The following is a 16,723-nucleotide window of genomic DNA, read 5'->3' on the forward strand; positions in this document are numbered from 1 at the left end:
CTTCTCACAATCCAGGACGCTGGCTCCTAACTGCTCACCTGCCTGCTGCCTGATTGCCCCTAACTGCCCCCCCCCCTGCCAGCCTGATCAACCCTAACCACCTCTGCCTGCTGGCCTCATTGCCTCTGCGTGCCAGCCTGATCACCCCTAACTGCCCTCCCCTGACGCCTGATCGCCCCTCACTGCCTCTGCATGCCGGCCTGATGGCCCCTAACTGCTCCCCCTGCCAGCCTGGTCACTCCCAACTGCCCTCCTGCTGGCCTGGTTGCCCCCTACTGCCCCCCCCTGCTGGCCTGGTTGCCCCACGCAGCCTGCTGTTCAGTCGTTACTGTGATGGTGTCCTGGAAAATTTCCATATTCCTCTATTATTAGTATAGATATTTTTATTGATTTCAGAGAGGAAGGGAGAGGGAGATGGAAACATCAATGATGAAAGAGAATCATTGATTGGCTGCCTCCTACACACCCCCTACTGGGGATCAAGCCTGCAACCCTGGCATGTGCCCTTGACTGGAATCGAACCTGGACCCTTCAATCTGCAGGCTGACGCTCCATCCACTGAGCCAAACCAGCTAGGGCTCCAATTCTTTTTGGTATGTACTCTAAAGTGGAATTGCTGGATCATATGATAATTCTATTTTTAATTTTTTGAGGAACTACCACACTATTTTCCTAGTGGCTTTACTATTTTACATTCCCACCAACAGTACCCAAGTGTTCTGATTTAGCCTCATTCCCACCAATACTTGTTATTTTCTGGATTTTTGATAGTTATCATCCTAATGGGTGTGAGATAATATCTCATTGTGGTGTTGATAAGCATTTCTCTGAAGATTAGTAATGTTGAATATCTTTTCATGTTTTTTGACCATTTGTATAACTTTAGAGATAGGTCTATTTAAATCCTTTGCTTATTTTTTAATTGGGTTATTTGATTTTTTTGTTGTGGAGTTGTATGAGCTCTTTATATTTTCTGGATGTTAACCCCTTATCAGATATATGATTTGCAGATGTTTTCTTCCATTCCATAGGTTCTTTTACTCTGTTGTGTTCTTTGATTATAACAAAAGTTAAGCTTGATGTAGTTCCACTTGCCTATTTTTACTTTTGTTCCCTATGCTTTGGTATTATATCTAAGAAGTCATTACCAAGTCCAACATCATGGAGCTTTTCCCCTATGTTTTCTTCTAGGAGTTTTATGGTTTGGGCTATTAGCTGTTTCTTGTTATCACTGAATGATATTCCATTATGTGAATGCACCACAATGTATTTATTCACTTACTGGGGATATCTTGGTTGCTTTCAGTTTTTTTGCAGTTATGATTAAGTTGCTATAAACATTTATGTGGACTTGAGTTTTAACTCATCTGGGTAAATACTTTAAGAGACAATTGCTGTATCATCTGGTAAGAATATTTTTTGCTTTGTAAGAAACTGCCAAACTGGCTTCCAAAATTTCTGCATGATTTTGCATTTCTATCAGCAGCAAATGAGAGTTCCTGTTGCTCCACACCCTCGTTAGCATTTGGTATCTTCATTTTTGTTTTTAATTTTAGCTATTCTAGTAGGTGTGTAATTGTAACACATTGTTGTTTAAATTTACAGTTCTCTAATGAGATGTGATGTTAAGCATTTTTTAAAATACATTTTTATTGATTTCAGAAACGAAGGGAGAGGGAGAGAGAGAAACATCAATGATGAGAGACTCATTGAATGGCTGCCTCCTGCATGCCCCCTACTCGGGGTGGGGGGATCAAGCCCGCAACCTGGGCATGTGCCCTTGGCCGGAATCGAACCTGGGACCCTTTAGTCCACAGACCAACGCTCTATCCACTGAGCCAAACCGGCTAGGTTGAGTTAATTTTTATGAAAGGTGTAGTCTAAGTCTAGATGTATTTTTTTGCATGTGATGTCTAATTGTTCTAGTAACATTTGTTGAAAAAACTATTGTCTTTGCTCCTTTGTCAAAGATCAGTTGACTATATGGGATCTATTTCTGGGCTTTCTTTTCTACTCATTTAATCTGTTTAGTCTATTCTTAGGCCAATACCACATTGTCTTGATTGCTTTTGCTTTAGACAAATTCAGGTAGCGTCAATTCTCTAACTTTGTTCTTCTCCTTTAATATTGAGTTGACTATTGTGAGTCTTTTGTCTGTCCATATAAACTTTAGAATCAGTTTGTTAATACCCACAATATAACTTGGAATTTTCATTGGGAATGCATTGAATCTGTAGTTTAAGTTGGGAAGAACTGACATCTTGATAACATTGAGTCTTCCTGTTCATGAACATGGACTATCTCTCTCTCCATTTATTTAGTTATTTGATTTTTTTCATGAGAGTTCTATGGTATTCCTCATAGAGATCCTGTACATATTTTGTTAGGTTGATAGCTAAGTATTTCACTATTTTGAGTGCTATTGTAAATGGTATTGTGCTTTTAATTTCAAATTCCAGTTGTTCATTGCAGGTTCATTGTTGTTCAAAATATGAAAGTGTGAATCCATATTGATTGAAACAAAGTGGAACCATTCCAAAATTTAAAAAGGAAAAGCTGCCCTGACCGGTTTGGCTCAGTGGATAGAGCGTCGGCCTGCGGACTGAAGGGTCCCAGGTTCGATTCTGGTCAAGGGCATGTACCTTGGTTGCGGGCACATCCCCAGTAGGGAGTGTGCAGGAAGCAGCTGAATCGATGTTTCTCTCTCATCGATGCTTCCTACTCTCTATCCCTCTCCTCCCTTCCTCTCTGTAAAAAAATCAATGAAATATATTTTAAAAAATAAAAAGGAAAAGGAAAAGGAAAAGCTAATCAATCCCCACATCCCCCAGCCCTGGTACCCATCTTTAACACATGGCTTGTACTAGTCGACATCTTTCTCCTTGCTCAGCAAACTTGCAAAACCTATAAATACATGATTAGACAAATAGGGGATTTTGTTTCTTTTTACCACAGTAGGATTGCACCGTGCCATGTTATTCTGCATCTTCCTTTTAGCACTTAAGAATTTATCATGGCCGAAACCGGTTGGCTCAGTGGTAGATCGTCGGCCTGCGGACTGAAAGGTCCCAGGTTCTATTCTGGTCAAGGGCATGTACCTTGGTTGCGGGCACATCCCCAGTAGGGAGTGTGCAGGAAGCAGCTGAATCGATGTTTCTCTCTCATCGATGTTTCTAGCTCTCTATCTCTCTCCCTTCCTCTCTGTAAAAAATCAATAAAATATATTAAAAAAAAAAAAGAATTTATCATGAATACCCCAGCCAGATAGCTCAGTGGTTGGAGAATTGTCCTGTTCACCAAAAAAGTTGTAGGTTGGATGCCCTGTCAGAGCACGTACCTGAGTTGCAGGTTCGATCCTGGTCAAGGGCGCATACGGGAGGCAGCTGATCGATGTTTCTCTCTCACATCAGTATTTCTCTTCTTCCCTCCCTTCCTCTCTCTCTCTCAAATCAATTAAAAAATAAAGAACTTGTCATGGCCAAGCCTGCAAATAATGGATTCAGATTCTGCCCCTCTCTCCCAGTTCTTTCTCCACATATGTTTATGTATGCACACACACAGATATAAAGTCCTTATATAGGTATAGGCATTTTCTTTTTTTCCTTTTTGTCTGTTCCTATTGCCATCTTGGGGTAATCTGGAACTGTGTGCTGAGTGATGGCTAAGATGTGTAAGCTCATCATCTTGGTTAGACACCAAATTTTTTAAGTGTAGAAATGACATTGTCCCGTAAGCCCCTCTGGGCCAGCACAGGGCTGGACACATGTGTAGTAGCTGGTAGCCTAGAGTTTTGTTCTGGGTTTCAGTTTCTCCATCTGTGAAGGGGTCATGGTGATAACACTGCCTCACAAGGTGGTTGGAAAGATGGGGCGAGATCCTGCATGTAACATGCCTGATACTTAGGAAATGTGAACTCTTGTCAGTGAGTTCTCTATTGTGAGTGACTAAGGCAGGAAAAGGAGCCTGTCCCCTGTGGTGAGAAGGAGGAACCAGCCTGGGGAGGGGTCTCCTGGTGCTGAACACCAGCCCTGTATACTGAGGAGTGGGACCATCAGAGCCTGGGATCCAGGAGACAGGCTGGCCCCCAGGGACCCAGCCCACCCTAATTGTACTCTTGTTGCCTCCTCTTTGCTTTTCTAGGACAAGCAGCTGAGGATCTTTGACCCCAGAGCAAAGCCTGAGGCCTCCCAGGTGAGTTGTGTGGGCAGCAGGGCTTGGTTGAGGCCCCAGTGGCTCCAACATGAACAGGCAGGGGCAGGTTCAACCTCCTGGTTGACAGATTCTGCCACACCCCGTGCCCCTGGCCAAGGCCCATTGGGTGGGTGTGGGTCACCTAAGAGGTGGGCTCCAGCTCTTTCCGAGAAGCATATTCTGGGTCCTGGGAGGGTCTGGCTTTGATCTCAGGGTGGGGCTCAGCCGGGCTGCCCACAGGCCTTCACTGGAGGTGTCCTGTGGCTTCAAGAAACTAATTTGAGATTCCAGCTTCCTCTCCTTTAAGACCCTCATCCCCACCCACCCTTCCTGGCATGGCCAGCAGAGGCTAGCCACAGAGGAACCAAAAGACACAGTGCTGCCTTCTGCAACCCTCCAGTCTCATAGTAGGCAGACTCTAAGTCTTTGTCCAGGGTCTGTGGGCTGTGCTGGGGGCCTGCCCGATCTGAGGGACACAGTAATGAGCTTGTTTGGTTTTGTCTATTGTGAATGAGGTGTGTATGGCCCTATGAGTTCTGAGTGGGAAGGCTGGCCCCTGGGTTCATGCTATAGGCATTGAGCCACTTCAGAGTCATTCCTTCATTCTATAGCAGCTTGGTGCCAAGCTTGGAATGTTCTGTGGTGAATGAGACAGACACATGGAGTACTTGCCAAGGGGTTTCTCTTGCTGAGGCAGTTTAGTGCTTCCCTGAGGAGATGGCTCGGAGCTGAGGCCTGAGTGGTGCAAAGGGGACAGCCAGAGGTCGGACGAGCTTGCTCCAGGAGTGAGGGCCACAGAGGAGAGCCAGGGCCCATGGTGAAGGGCCTCTCACCTTTGCTGTAGGAAGCCACTAGAGAGTTTTAAGCATCAATGAGCAGATTTACATTTTATAAACGATTTTTTTAAAAGACATGAGGGGGTTTGCACTTTTTAAAGGATTTTTCTAGAACCTGAGGAGACTTCTTCCCTGGGAAAGATGAAGTTCAAGGCCCTGCTGCTAGCTCGGGAGAAACTCCCAGCGAAGCCCCGGTCTCATCACAGATGTCCTGGTCTCCATTTCTAGAGCTTGTTTCCCCAAGTGGAGAAAGGGATAATCCACCAGCTTAAACCCAACCAGCGGTAGTTAGGGGCCCTGGCAATCCCCTCCCCCCCCCCCCACCCCCCCGCACACACACATAGGTGTGCCCACACAGTCCCCCTCACTAGCCATTTGCAACTTTTTGCCCAAGACTGTCCAGTCAATTCCACCTCTGGCTGGCTGAAGACCAAAAGGAGGCTCTGCCCTGACAGGTGAACCAAGCTGGGCAGGAGTGGTTTTAGCACTCCCCTCCCCCAGGCCGTGCCTCTGTGGCTGGTGGGGATAGCTGAATCTGAGTGTTAGGGCAGTGCGGGTGTGAGCAGTGAGCTTCACTGTAGCTTTCTGTGGCTAGTCTCCAAGCTTTTGCCTGGAAAGGGGGTCCCAGGCTCAGCTTGAAAGAGAAAGTCTGAAGCCCTGTTCTCCCAGCTTTCTCAGGTTGCCCTCTGCTACCCAAGGTTTTGGGGAACAGTGTGTGGCACCTCCATTCCTGCCCTGACTGGGCATTGCCAGCTTCCCTGGCCTGAATGTTTTCTTCCTTTTCTTCGTTTTCCTCCTCTTTTTCCTCCTCCTCCTCCTCATCTCCTTCTCATCCTTCTCCAGCAAGGAGGGGATGGTAATGGTGCTGAGGTAGAGATTCAGTGGCTGTTGTCCAAGGGGTTCCAAGTTCCTAGAAGAGGGAGGGAGAAGATCTGGTTTTGGAGGGAGCCCCCCTAAAGGGGCTTCTCAGTGAGGAGACCTGGGAAGAGCGTGGGTGGCTCCCACCCACTCCCTGCTGCTGGGACAGTGCCTGTGCTGGTGTGGGGGCAGTGAGCCTGGAATGCTGCCTGTGCATGGCCCTGCCCCCCTACTTCCGCCCAGGGCATCTGGCCCACACCTGGCTTCTATTAGGAAAACCGCTGCTGGCGGCCAGGGTTGGTGTGAGCCGAGGGGCCAGCTCCAGGGATAGGCCTTCTGGGAACACCATCTCCTGAGATCCTCTTTCCCCACTAGAGGGGAGCGTTTGCTGGAGGGTCAAGGAAAGAAATGTTGCCCTTGGTCCAACTTCTGTCCTCCCTGCTCCAGTGGCTGTCCCCACAGCCTGGAGGCTGGTTGGGGAGGCCTGGGAGTCCTTCCTCCGCTGCCTTTTTCACCCTGTATCTGGCTTGGAGCAGGGGATGCTTGGGCAGCTCCCTCCTATTCGCATGCCCTACTTTGCTTTTAGATTACACTTATTGTGTCCCAGGCCCTTGGCATGAGCCACCTCCTTCCACCCACCACCGCCTTTCACCCTTATGACTGGCCTATGAAGTCTGCCCTTTGATCATTTCTGCCCCAAGATCACACAGCTGTGTAGCAGAGGCAGGTGTGGTCTGGAAGCCCCTGGACCCCTCTGCTGTCCCTTCCCTATGCCAGAGCCCAGGTGGGGGTGTCTGAGTCCCTGAAACCATGGGTGTGCCATGGAAAGTATCAGCCCATAGCTGAGGGGGTGTCCAGGGAGTAGTAAGGCTTTAGTACCCTGTCAGGGGCAGGAGTGGGGCTGGAACAAGCCTTCTAACCTCTGGTGTGGGCAGGTGGACCTGTACCTTCTGAGCACCCCTGTGTGTTGGACAGGCCTGGGGGGAAGGGCACCTGGAGACCAATACTGAGCCTAACTGAGAAAGGAGCATGGGTGAATGGGGTGGGTGTCTTACCATTGGAGAAGGTCCTCTCACTTGAGGAGGGAGCCCAGGTCAACTCCTCCAGCTGCCCTGCCCCATATAGGAAGTGTTGCTATGGCAGCAGAGGAGGGATTTGGCTGCACTGCAGCCAGAATGCTATGCTCCTGGTGCCCCTCTGCTGGGCAAGTACTACTGCCTGATCTCAGCCCCTCCTTTTCTCTTATGGAGCCATGGGTGAGTGAGACATGGGGGAAGGGGGACTTCTCCACAAGCAGGGTACCCTGTTGGCTGTTCCCTGTGAGAGGGAAACTCCCAAGGCCTGGCCTGCAGGTTTGGAATTACCACCAGTGGCTTCCCCCTGGGCCTCCTTTTATAGGGCTGGAGCTTGAGTTAGCAGGATGCCTGGGTCCTAGCTGCAGCCTCCCTGCTGTCCCAGGAGAATGAGAATCTGAGGATCTGGAAGAAAAGGCTCCCTTCCCTGAGTCCCACTGAGGTGCTGAAAGAACTTGCTATTTTTTTTTTTTTATTGACCTCAGAGAAGAAGGGAGAGGGAGAAAGAGACAGAAACATCAGTGATGAGAGAGAATCATCGATTGGCTGCCCCTTGCATGCCCCACACTGGGGACTGAGCCTGCAACCCAGGCATGTGCCCTGACCAGGAATTGAACCATGACTCCTGGTTCATAGGTTGACGCTCAACCCCACTGAGTCACGATGGCCAGGTGAACTTGCTATTTTTGAAAATGAAAATCACACCCATGATCAGGAGATAGAGGAGAGGGGAGGGGGTCAGTGGCCTTCCCTTCCCCACCCATGGCCCCTGGGAAGACTGAACTGTGTATGCCCACAGTGTGCACTCTGGGTTCAGCCTAAGCTCTTACCTTGTCTTCACTTCTTGGTTTGGAGACTAGAAGGTGCAAGTGGAAAGCTGCAGGGCAAGCAGGACTCACCAGCCCACACTGCCCACCCCAACTGTCTGGGCCTGTTTCCTCCAGTGGGAGTTTGTTCAAGGACATTTGTTGGATATCCAAGGTGGCCCAGACGCAGCCAGGACCCTGGGCTTTTTGTGGCCCAGGCTCTGCTGCCTTCTAGCTGTGGCTCTGTCTCCTCGCCTGTCTTCACTTCAGGTTCCTCTTGCATAGATAGAGAGCAATAACCATGGACTTAGCCCACAGGGGGTAGGAGGCTCAAATAACCAACAGGTGACTTGGGGTAGATAGCTCCTGCTCTCTGGGCTTCTGGTTTCTGCATGTGTACATAGGGAAGGTAGGAGATACAGGCTGAGGTATGTTCCAACCCCAACCTGTGCCTCTGAATGAAAAACTACTCCATCACTGCCTGAGGACCCTGCTGGCTGGGTGTCACCTCCTCTCCCTTGCTCCCACCCATCCACCCTCTGCACTGGGCCCTTTGCTTTCCTAGGCCCCCTGCACTTCTGGCATGGCTCACATCTGCTGATCCTTCATGTCTTATCTCAAATGTTACCTTAAATCTATTTCTCTCAATTATACTCTTTAAAAAGATATATATACACACACACACACACACACACACACACACACACACACACACATATTTATTTGTGTGTTGTTTTTTGTTTGTTTTCTCAGAGAAGAATGGAGAGGGAGAGAGAGATAGAAACATCAATAATGAGAGAGAATGATCAACTGGCTGCCTCCTGCACACCCCTCACTGGGGATTGAGCCTGAAACCTGGGCATGTGACCTGACCGGGAATCCAACCATGACCTCTTGGTTCATAGGTGGATAACCACTGGGCAACACCGGCCGGGCTCAATTATCCTCTTATTGTACTCTGTTGTCATGCTTTAAAATAATGCACATTAGACCCTGAGCACACTTCACCACTATTAACACTCCTTGAAACTACCCTCCAGAGTAGGTCCCACTATGGTGCTCGTTTTACAGATAAGGAAACTGAGGCACAGAGATGTTGAGTATCTCATACTGGGATGAGGCTCTCAGTGGCCGGGCAGGGTTTTCACCCAGGCAGTTTGACTCTAAAGTTTGCAACCTTAACTGCCACCTTACCTTTTTGTGGCATTTGTAATAGCATATCTACACTAATAAAAGAGAAACATGGTAATTAGCGTACGACCGCTACCCTTCCCATTGGCTAATCAGCATATCCTTATGCAAATTAACTGTCAGCCAAGATGGCGGCCGGCAGCCAGGCAGCTGGAAGCGAACATGAGGCTTGCTTGCTCCAGTGACTGCAGACTCCAACGTTCCCCGCCTGACTTGCCGGCCTCTGAGTTGCAACTCTAAGCAACTATGTACTATGTTGCAAATGTAGAAGCTAAACAAAACCCCAGAAACCAGCTTTCAGCCTGCCAGGATCTCAGAGCTGAAGTTATACATTGTTTAGATTATAGAACAGCAAACAAACCAGATATGAAGCCTCAGAGCTAGAGCCAGAGCTAAAGCTGGCCCAGAATAAAATTTAAAAAAAGAGAAAAAAAAGGAGCGGTTGGGAGCTTCAGTCAACAACCGCCAGCCTGAAAGCAGCCCTCAGCCCCTCACCCAGACTGTCCAGGCACCCCAGTGGGGACCCCCACCCTGAAGGGTGTGTGACCAGCTGCAAACAGCCATCATCCCCTCATCCAGGCTGGCCAGGCACCCCAGTAGGGACCCCCACCCTGATCCAGGACCCCCTTCAGGGCAAACCAGCCGGCCCCCAGGCCTCTATCCTATATAGTAAAAGGGTAATATGCCTCCTGGCACCGGATCAGCATGACAGGGGGCAGCGCCCAAACCCCCTGATCGCCCTGCAGCTCTGTGTGTGACAGGGGGCGGGGCCACAACCTCCCTATCCGCCCTGCTCTGTTCGTGACAGGGGAAGGCGCCCCAACCCCCTGATGGGCCCTGCTCTGTGCGTGACAGAGGGCAGCGCCCCAACCCCCTGATTGGCCCTGCTCTGTGCGTGACAGGGGGTGGCGCCGCAACCTCCCCATCAACCCTGCCTTGAGTGTGACAGGGGGCAGTGCCCCAACCCCCCAATCGGCCCCACCCTGAGCGTGACTGAGGGTGGCATCGCAACCTCCCGATCCGCCCTGCTCTGTGCATGACAGGGGGCGGCGCCCCAACTCCCCAATCAGCCCTGCTCTGAGCCCGACCAGGGGCTGCACCTACGGATTGGGCCTGCCCTCTGCCACCCAGGAGCAGGCCTAAGCCAGCAGGTCGTTATCTCCTGAGGGGTCCCAGACTGCGAGAGGGCACAGGCCGGGCTGAGGGACACCCCCCCCCCACAGTGCACAAATTTTTGTGCACCGGGCCTCTAGTCTATATATATAAAAACCTAAGCAACCATTAGGACTGGTTGACTGAAATTGGTCGACTGGTTGCTATGATGCGCCCTGACCACCAGGGGGCAGACGCTCAACGCAGGAGCTGCCCCCTGGTGGTCAGTGTGTTCCCACAGCCAACCTCCTGTGGCTGGCCAACGTCTCATGTCCCTCTCCCCAGCCGGCCAGCCCTGATCAGCCCCAAGTGGGACTGGGCGAGATGGCCCCCGATTGGCCCCAATCACCAGCCAGGCCAAGGGACCCCACCCATGCACGAATTTGTGCATTGGGCCTCTAGTGGTGATCCTTTATTTGGTTCACATCTGTCTCCTGACTTGTATATCCTATGAGTTTGGAGATCTTTTCTGTTCACTGACCCAGTACCTACTATAGTGTGCAGCTCAAATGCTTGTATTGAGGAAAAGATTAGCAGTCCTGCTTCACCCAAGTACATGACTGTTCATCTGAGATCTGTTTGGTCCACCACCAGCTCTTAGCATAGTGCGTGTCCTTTGAGAGGCTTCCCATGTCTATTGAATGAACAGTGTTCAGATGCATTGTGAGCCATCTGGTTTGCTGCTTACACATGGGGTATTTGCATGCTGTTGAGAGGACGAGAGCCCATGTGACACTTCTGACCTACTCTAGGGTGTTGGGGATGGGGCTGACCTTCACCCTGACCCCACAGCTCCTTTTGTGTGGAGAGAGAGGAGTGTGGGTTACTGGTTCTCAGGCTCTAGCCTTGACTTCTGTGTGCCGGCTGTGGCTGGGTGGGAAATAAGCAGTGAGAAAAGCCCCTGAATGACGCTGAGCTGTTTCCGATGGTCTCCCACGCTGGGGTCTGCCTCTGCGGGCTGGGGAGGGGGCTCTGGGCCAGCTCCTTACAGGCTGCCTCCCTCCCTCATTCATTCCCAAGGAGATCGTGGGAAGCTTGGAGGAAGCTGGCCACAGTTTGGGGTGAGCTATTTTTGGTAACAGGGTCTTTTGTCTCAGGCTCTAGAGGCCAGGGTGACTGGGAGGGAGCTGTTTGCATTTCCTCTGGCCTCTTGGACTCCCCCCCCATCTGGGCCCAGGGGACAGGGTTGCATATGGTATGAACTCAAGCCTCTCCTTCCTGGGTCCCAGTGAGCCTTCCAGCTGGCAGCTCTAACACCATGGGAGGGCGAAGAGGGGCACTGCTATGCCTCTCCAAGGACATTCCACAGAGCTTGGCACCAGGCCCTCTCCCCGGCCCCCTGGCAGCATCAGGAGGCAGCAGTAATTCTAGTAATCCCTTGATTTGCACAGCGCTTTGCAACAGGCCTGTTTCTCTCAGTTGATCCTCATATAGTCTCAGTTGATCCTCTCCACAGTCCTGGGTAGTAGGCAGCCTGGGCAACATGAGCCCATGCATAAGTGAGAAAAATGAAATTCTGAGAGGGCACACAGGTCCCCAGAGCCTGGGGATTGTGACAAGAAGCTGGGTGATACCTCCAGGACACCTGTAGGGGCAATGACATGCTACCCTTCTGAGTCGCTGTAGCAAGGGGGCCCAATAGTGAGCAGGACAGCCTGAAAGTTCCCTTACGAGGAGGGAGATTGAGCCCAATCTGGGTGCTGGGTCTGCTCTCCAGGTATAGCACTGCCTTCAGCTGAGGTCCATCCTGTAGTGATACGAGGCTTCCTCAGTCTCTAACCAGCTCCCAAGGGGCCCCGACCTGGCCCCTCCTTTGCTCTGTTGGGCTGTCAGGCTAGTGGCCCTGGGATGGTTCAGTTTTCTCTCCTGCCTCCTGCAGAGCACACAGGCCCATGAGAACAGCAAGGATGGCCGGCTGGTGTGGACAGGCACCCAGGAGCACCTTGTGTCCACTGGATTCAACCAGGTAGGGCTCCTTGAAGGTGAGCAGGGACTCATGCCAAGAGAGCAGGGATGAGGCCCACCGGGGGGCAGGGTCCGCAGGCTAGCTCCAGGCCTGTCCATATATGGCCCTGAGTGCAGCCGGGTCTAGAGCCCCAGGGGACCAACTACTGCTGAAAACTGGTAGATTCCATTTGTAATAGCTAAGCCTGACCCTGGGAACTGTGGCAGCTCCCCCAGGGACCAGAGTCCATGCAGGGAAACGCCCCTTGTCCCTTGTCACCTAAGGGCTCTTAAAGGGGCAGGACCTAAAAACCCAAAAATCTCCCATCCTGGCATGCTTCCCCCTACCACCACTGCCTTCTAAGCTCTTTCTGGGGCAAGTGCCTCTGTGCCAGGCTGTGTCCCTGGGCACGAGGTTCCTGGGGAGCCCTGGGGGCTGACAGACGGACCTCTGAGCCTCTCTCTGTCTCCTCCCCACAGATGCGTGAACGTGAAGTGAAGCTGTGGGACACCCGGCACTTCTCCAGCGCCCTCACTTCCCTCACCCTGGACACCTCACCTGGGTAGGAGCAGCCAGCATGTTGGGATGGACTGGGGGTGGGGTGGGGCAAGGGCCCAGACGATGTCTTGATTCCAAACCTGTGAATGGGCACCAATGCTAAGGGCTCCTGATGTGCCATGGCAGGGCCATCTGCAGAGTACAGGGCCCGATCCAGCTATAAGGGCTTTACCTGGCTCAGATCCTGTCAGAGAGATGACTCATCACCGGAGCAGTCAGGGGGTGTCTGAGGAGCCCCCTGGAGCTTCACCATCAGGGGGTGGTGAGGCAGCCCAGAGTAGGTGAATTAACCCAACTGACCCAGCTCATGTGGCACTTAGTCATGGGGCAGACTTTTGGCCTAGGGACTCAGGTTGGTGTATTTCGGCATTTGGGGAGGAGACTGTGACCCGGCGGATGTGTGGGTGGTCGACATGAGAATGCACTTGATTTTGCTATGGGTGTTTTGGGGGTGCTGAGGCTACAATAGCAAGGTGGACTTGGGATGGATGTGGGGACAGATGGGTTGGCAGGTTTGGAAGCACAAAGAGCAGAGGGAGGCAGGCCTTGAACTTGTGGGCTTTATGGGGCCTCCTCAGCCCTGGCTACATGCCCATCCCTTCTTGTCCTTGGTGAGCGGTGCCTTGGTGAGGGATATGCAGATGCACCTCATCCTTCCATCCTCCCAAGAAGTGTGCAGGAGGATTTGTGGTGGTGCCCATGGGGCTCTGGGCTGAGCCCACTCTGTGCAGAGATGGCTCAGGGTCACTGTGGCTCACTAAGTGCTGAGGAGTGACCCATCCCTTCAGTCTACATCAGTGATTCCCAAAGTGGGCGCTACCGCCCCCCGGTGGGCGCTGCAGCGATCCAGGGGGGCGGTGATGGCCACAGGTGCATTTGGGGGCAATGAGTAACTGCTATTAAAATTTTAAAAAATTTAATTTCCAGGGGCTGAGTAATATTTTTTCTGGAAAGGGGGCGGTAGGCCAAATAAGTTTGGGAACCACTGGTCTACATGGACCCCATGTACAGCTGAGGAAAGAGGCTTCAGAGTGCAGGGGACCAGCTAAGCTGGGACGGGAGGAGGCAGGGACCTGGCCCCTGTTCCAAAGCCTTAGCCTTGCTCAGCTATGACTCTCGGAGGGACTTGCTGGGACCCTCAGCACCACCACCAGGCAGGGGCCTGCAAAGGTCAGAGCAGGGAGAGGTCTTGGTCCTTGGATATCCTGTCAGCCACTTCCTCTTCTGTTTCACAACTGGGAAAACTGAGTCACAGGGAGTGCTATGACGTCTCCAAGTTCCAGGAGCAGCAAGGGCTGTGTCTGGGGTCTGAGTGCCATAAGAGCTCCTGGCAGGGTGTTCCCTGGTTGAGTTTTCAGCGAAGGGGTAAAGGTCAGGGTGGCATTGACCCTCCACTCCCATCCTCTGTCACAGCCTTGGAGAGGCTAAAAAGCTGATGAGGTCCATTTTGCAAGTAAGGAAGGTGAGGCTGAGCGAGCTCCAGTGCCTTCCTTGGCATTACAATTGGGTGTGAGGCTTTTGCCTGCTCTGGGCCCTGGAGATTCAGGGGAGTCACTAGGACCCACATGCACTGGAGGAAATGGTGCTCCCTGGGCTCTTTGCTCCATTTCCAGCATCCCCTCCTCTGGTGCAGATTCTGTACTGGCATCTTGTCCTCTTTGCTTCCCCTGGCCAGACAGTCCCTTCCCTACAGGGCCCCCCAGCAGCGGGAGGGAGCTGGTCAACCTGGAAAAGGGACCCAGCACTAGCCATTAAATGCTCCCCATCCACCACTTCCTGCCTTTCAGGCTCCACCATTGGCCTGTGAGGGGTCGCCCTCCCCCTGAAGAACAGCCCCACCCCACCCAGCCCCAGCATAGCCTCTGGAGGAGTTAACTGATGCCCAAACCCCACAGTACCACTGGCCAAGGCTGACCCTGTAATTACAGCAGTTAAGAATAGCCTTGTAGGGCCAGTGAGGCCTAGAATTTCTCAAATTACTCCCAGATGGACCAGCCAGGCCAGTGTCCCGCCCCCTCCATCCCCAGGTCCTGGCCCCTGCCTCCACACCGGGCCCACACCCTTGGCAGAGGAATTGGGACTCTCCAGTTCTCTACAAAGCTGGTGGATGACAGGGATGCATGCCAACCTCCAGGCTGGCCTGAGAGGTGGCAGGTCCCCTGCCCCCCAAGGTCCCTGGAAGCTAGAGCCCTATACTGCCCTCCTGGGGTGTGAGAGCTGTTCAATGAACTGGACTAGAGATGAAAAGTGTATGGGTGGGCACGGCCATGGGCCTCCACTGGATGCCCTCCATTTCTTCTCTGTTTACATGTTTTCCATCTCAATTTAGGCAGAATGGTGTATGTTCTTATAAGAGCTAGAGGGGGCCAGGGATCAGGCACACAGCCCTCCCCAGCCTCTTCATGGAGAACCCAGGGCCCCACCCTCCCAGGGACCTCTGTCTCAGCTCCCTATGCCTTTCTCTTTGTCATCCCTGTCACTTGTGGAGTGCACCTCACTAAAGGAGATGTGTCACGGTGGGAAGAGCAGGACCCCAGCGTCCTATCTGCAAAGCCAGATTCAGGCAGCAGGTCCATAGATGGCTGCCCTGCACTTCCTGTGTGTCTGGCCCATGCTTGGGCTAGTGTAGGGTGGAGGTGGGGGGGCCTGATGTAAGTGGAGGTGAGGGGCTGGTAGAGGTGGAGGTGGGGGGCTGGTAGAGGTGGAGGTGAGGGGCTGGTGGAGTCTGGTGATGAAGCAGCTTGTGCTCCATCCAGGAAAGAGCTGGGAGTGGAGGTGAGGGGCTGGTGGAGATGGAGGTGGGGGGCCTGGTGGAGGTGGAGGTGGGGGGCTGGTAGAGGTGAAGGTGGGGGGCTAGAAGGATCTGGTGATGAAGCAGCTTGTGCTCCATCCAGGAAACACATAAACACCACCTGTCCCAGGTTTGGTGACTGGGTGAATGGTCAGGTGCCTATACTGTAGGCAGTTAGGGATTTTTTCCCCTCCATGTTACTGAAGAGGCAGCTGAAGCCAGAGAAGTGGGTCCTCTGTTGAGATCATCCCAGCAACAAGCTTATGCAGGTTGGAGGGTGGGATTGGGTTTGCTTCTTCACACCAAAGTGTCCACCTCTGGCCAGACCCCTAACCCAAGCCCATTCATCAGCCAGAGGCACGAGATCTGTCAGCTAAGAAACCTCCAAACCTATAGAGAATGTTTGAGTTTATTTGAGCCAAACTGACGATAATTGCTGGGAAGCAAAACCTCAACAGATTGAGAAAATGCTCTGGAGAATGCCAATTTTACAGCTTATTTTATACATTATAATCAAAGGAGAAGTAAGGGGTTAAATGAAATGAATTGGTAGTAGATTAGGGAGACGGGAGAAAGCAAAGCGGGTAAATCTCTGAGATTGGATAAAGAATATAATAGACACATGCTTCTTTTACATTGGTAGGTATGGGGTAGTTACCCGTTACCATTTACAGCACCTAGGGATGGTACTCAGGGAACAATAGCAATGAAAGGCTCTGTGGTCTCTGCTCAGGTGCCATGGGTATGCCCTGAGGGATCTGGAAAAGGACTTTACTCTGACATTTCAAAAGTAATGCTATCTTAGATGCAAAAAGACTACCCAATTTTAGCTAGAAATTTTTATGTTCAGACCATCCTATGTGGTTACTTTCGGTTTCTAAGTTTGTAAGGCCCACCATGCAGGCCTCCCCCTGAGGTTGTCAGGTTTAGTATATGGCCCCTTTTTGTCCATAGGTCCCACACCCAGCATGTTCTTAGAGATTGGGTGCCTCCTCCCTGCCTGCGTAGTTTTTGCTCACAGTGGCCCCACCCCTCTTCTGGCAATCCAAGCCCTCCCCATGGCTCACAATGCTCTCCTGGCCAGGGAGTGGATCTTGGGTGTTGGGAGCCGTCCTCGCCTGCTGTAAGCAAGCTGCTGTCTCTCCTCTCCCAGCCTGTCTCCCCATAGGTATGGGCATGAAATGGGAATGTGTATAAGCCCATGTGGCACAGGCCCTATGGCAGCAAGGACTCAAGAATGTGGGGGCTGGCATTTGTCCACATCCATCCCTGGGCCTGGCCCGGAGCCATTGGGATTGCCTTGACTAGGGGCTACATCTTGG

At 51.9% G+C, this 16,723-nt stretch overlaps 1 protein-coding gene across 1 annotated transcript in view; it reads left to right on the forward strand.

The window, feature by feature from the left end:
* LOC102248655 (coronin-7) overlaps positions 1-16,723 on the forward strand; it is a 58,406-nt gene that overhangs the window by 15,271 nt on the left and 26,412 nt on the right. Inside the window, exons 7-9 of the mRNA XM_005873009.2 lie at positions 4,141-4,191; positions 11,987-12,073; positions 12,532-12,614. Of these exons, the coding sequence (XP_005873071.1) occupies positions 4,141-4,191; positions 11,987-12,073; positions 12,532-12,614 (221 nt within the window). The remainder of the gene's footprint in view (positions 1-4,140; positions 4,192-11,986; positions 12,074-12,531; positions 12,615-16,723) is intronic.

The sequence above is a fragment of the Myotis brandtii genome, unplaced genomic scaffold, assembly GCF_000412655.1.
Source record: "Myotis brandtii unplaced genomic scaffold, ASM41265v1 scaffold397, whole genome shotgun sequence".
In the NCBI taxonomy this organism is placed as follows: Eukaryota; Metazoa; Chordata; class Mammalia; order Chiroptera; family Vespertilionidae; genus Myotis; species Myotis brandtii.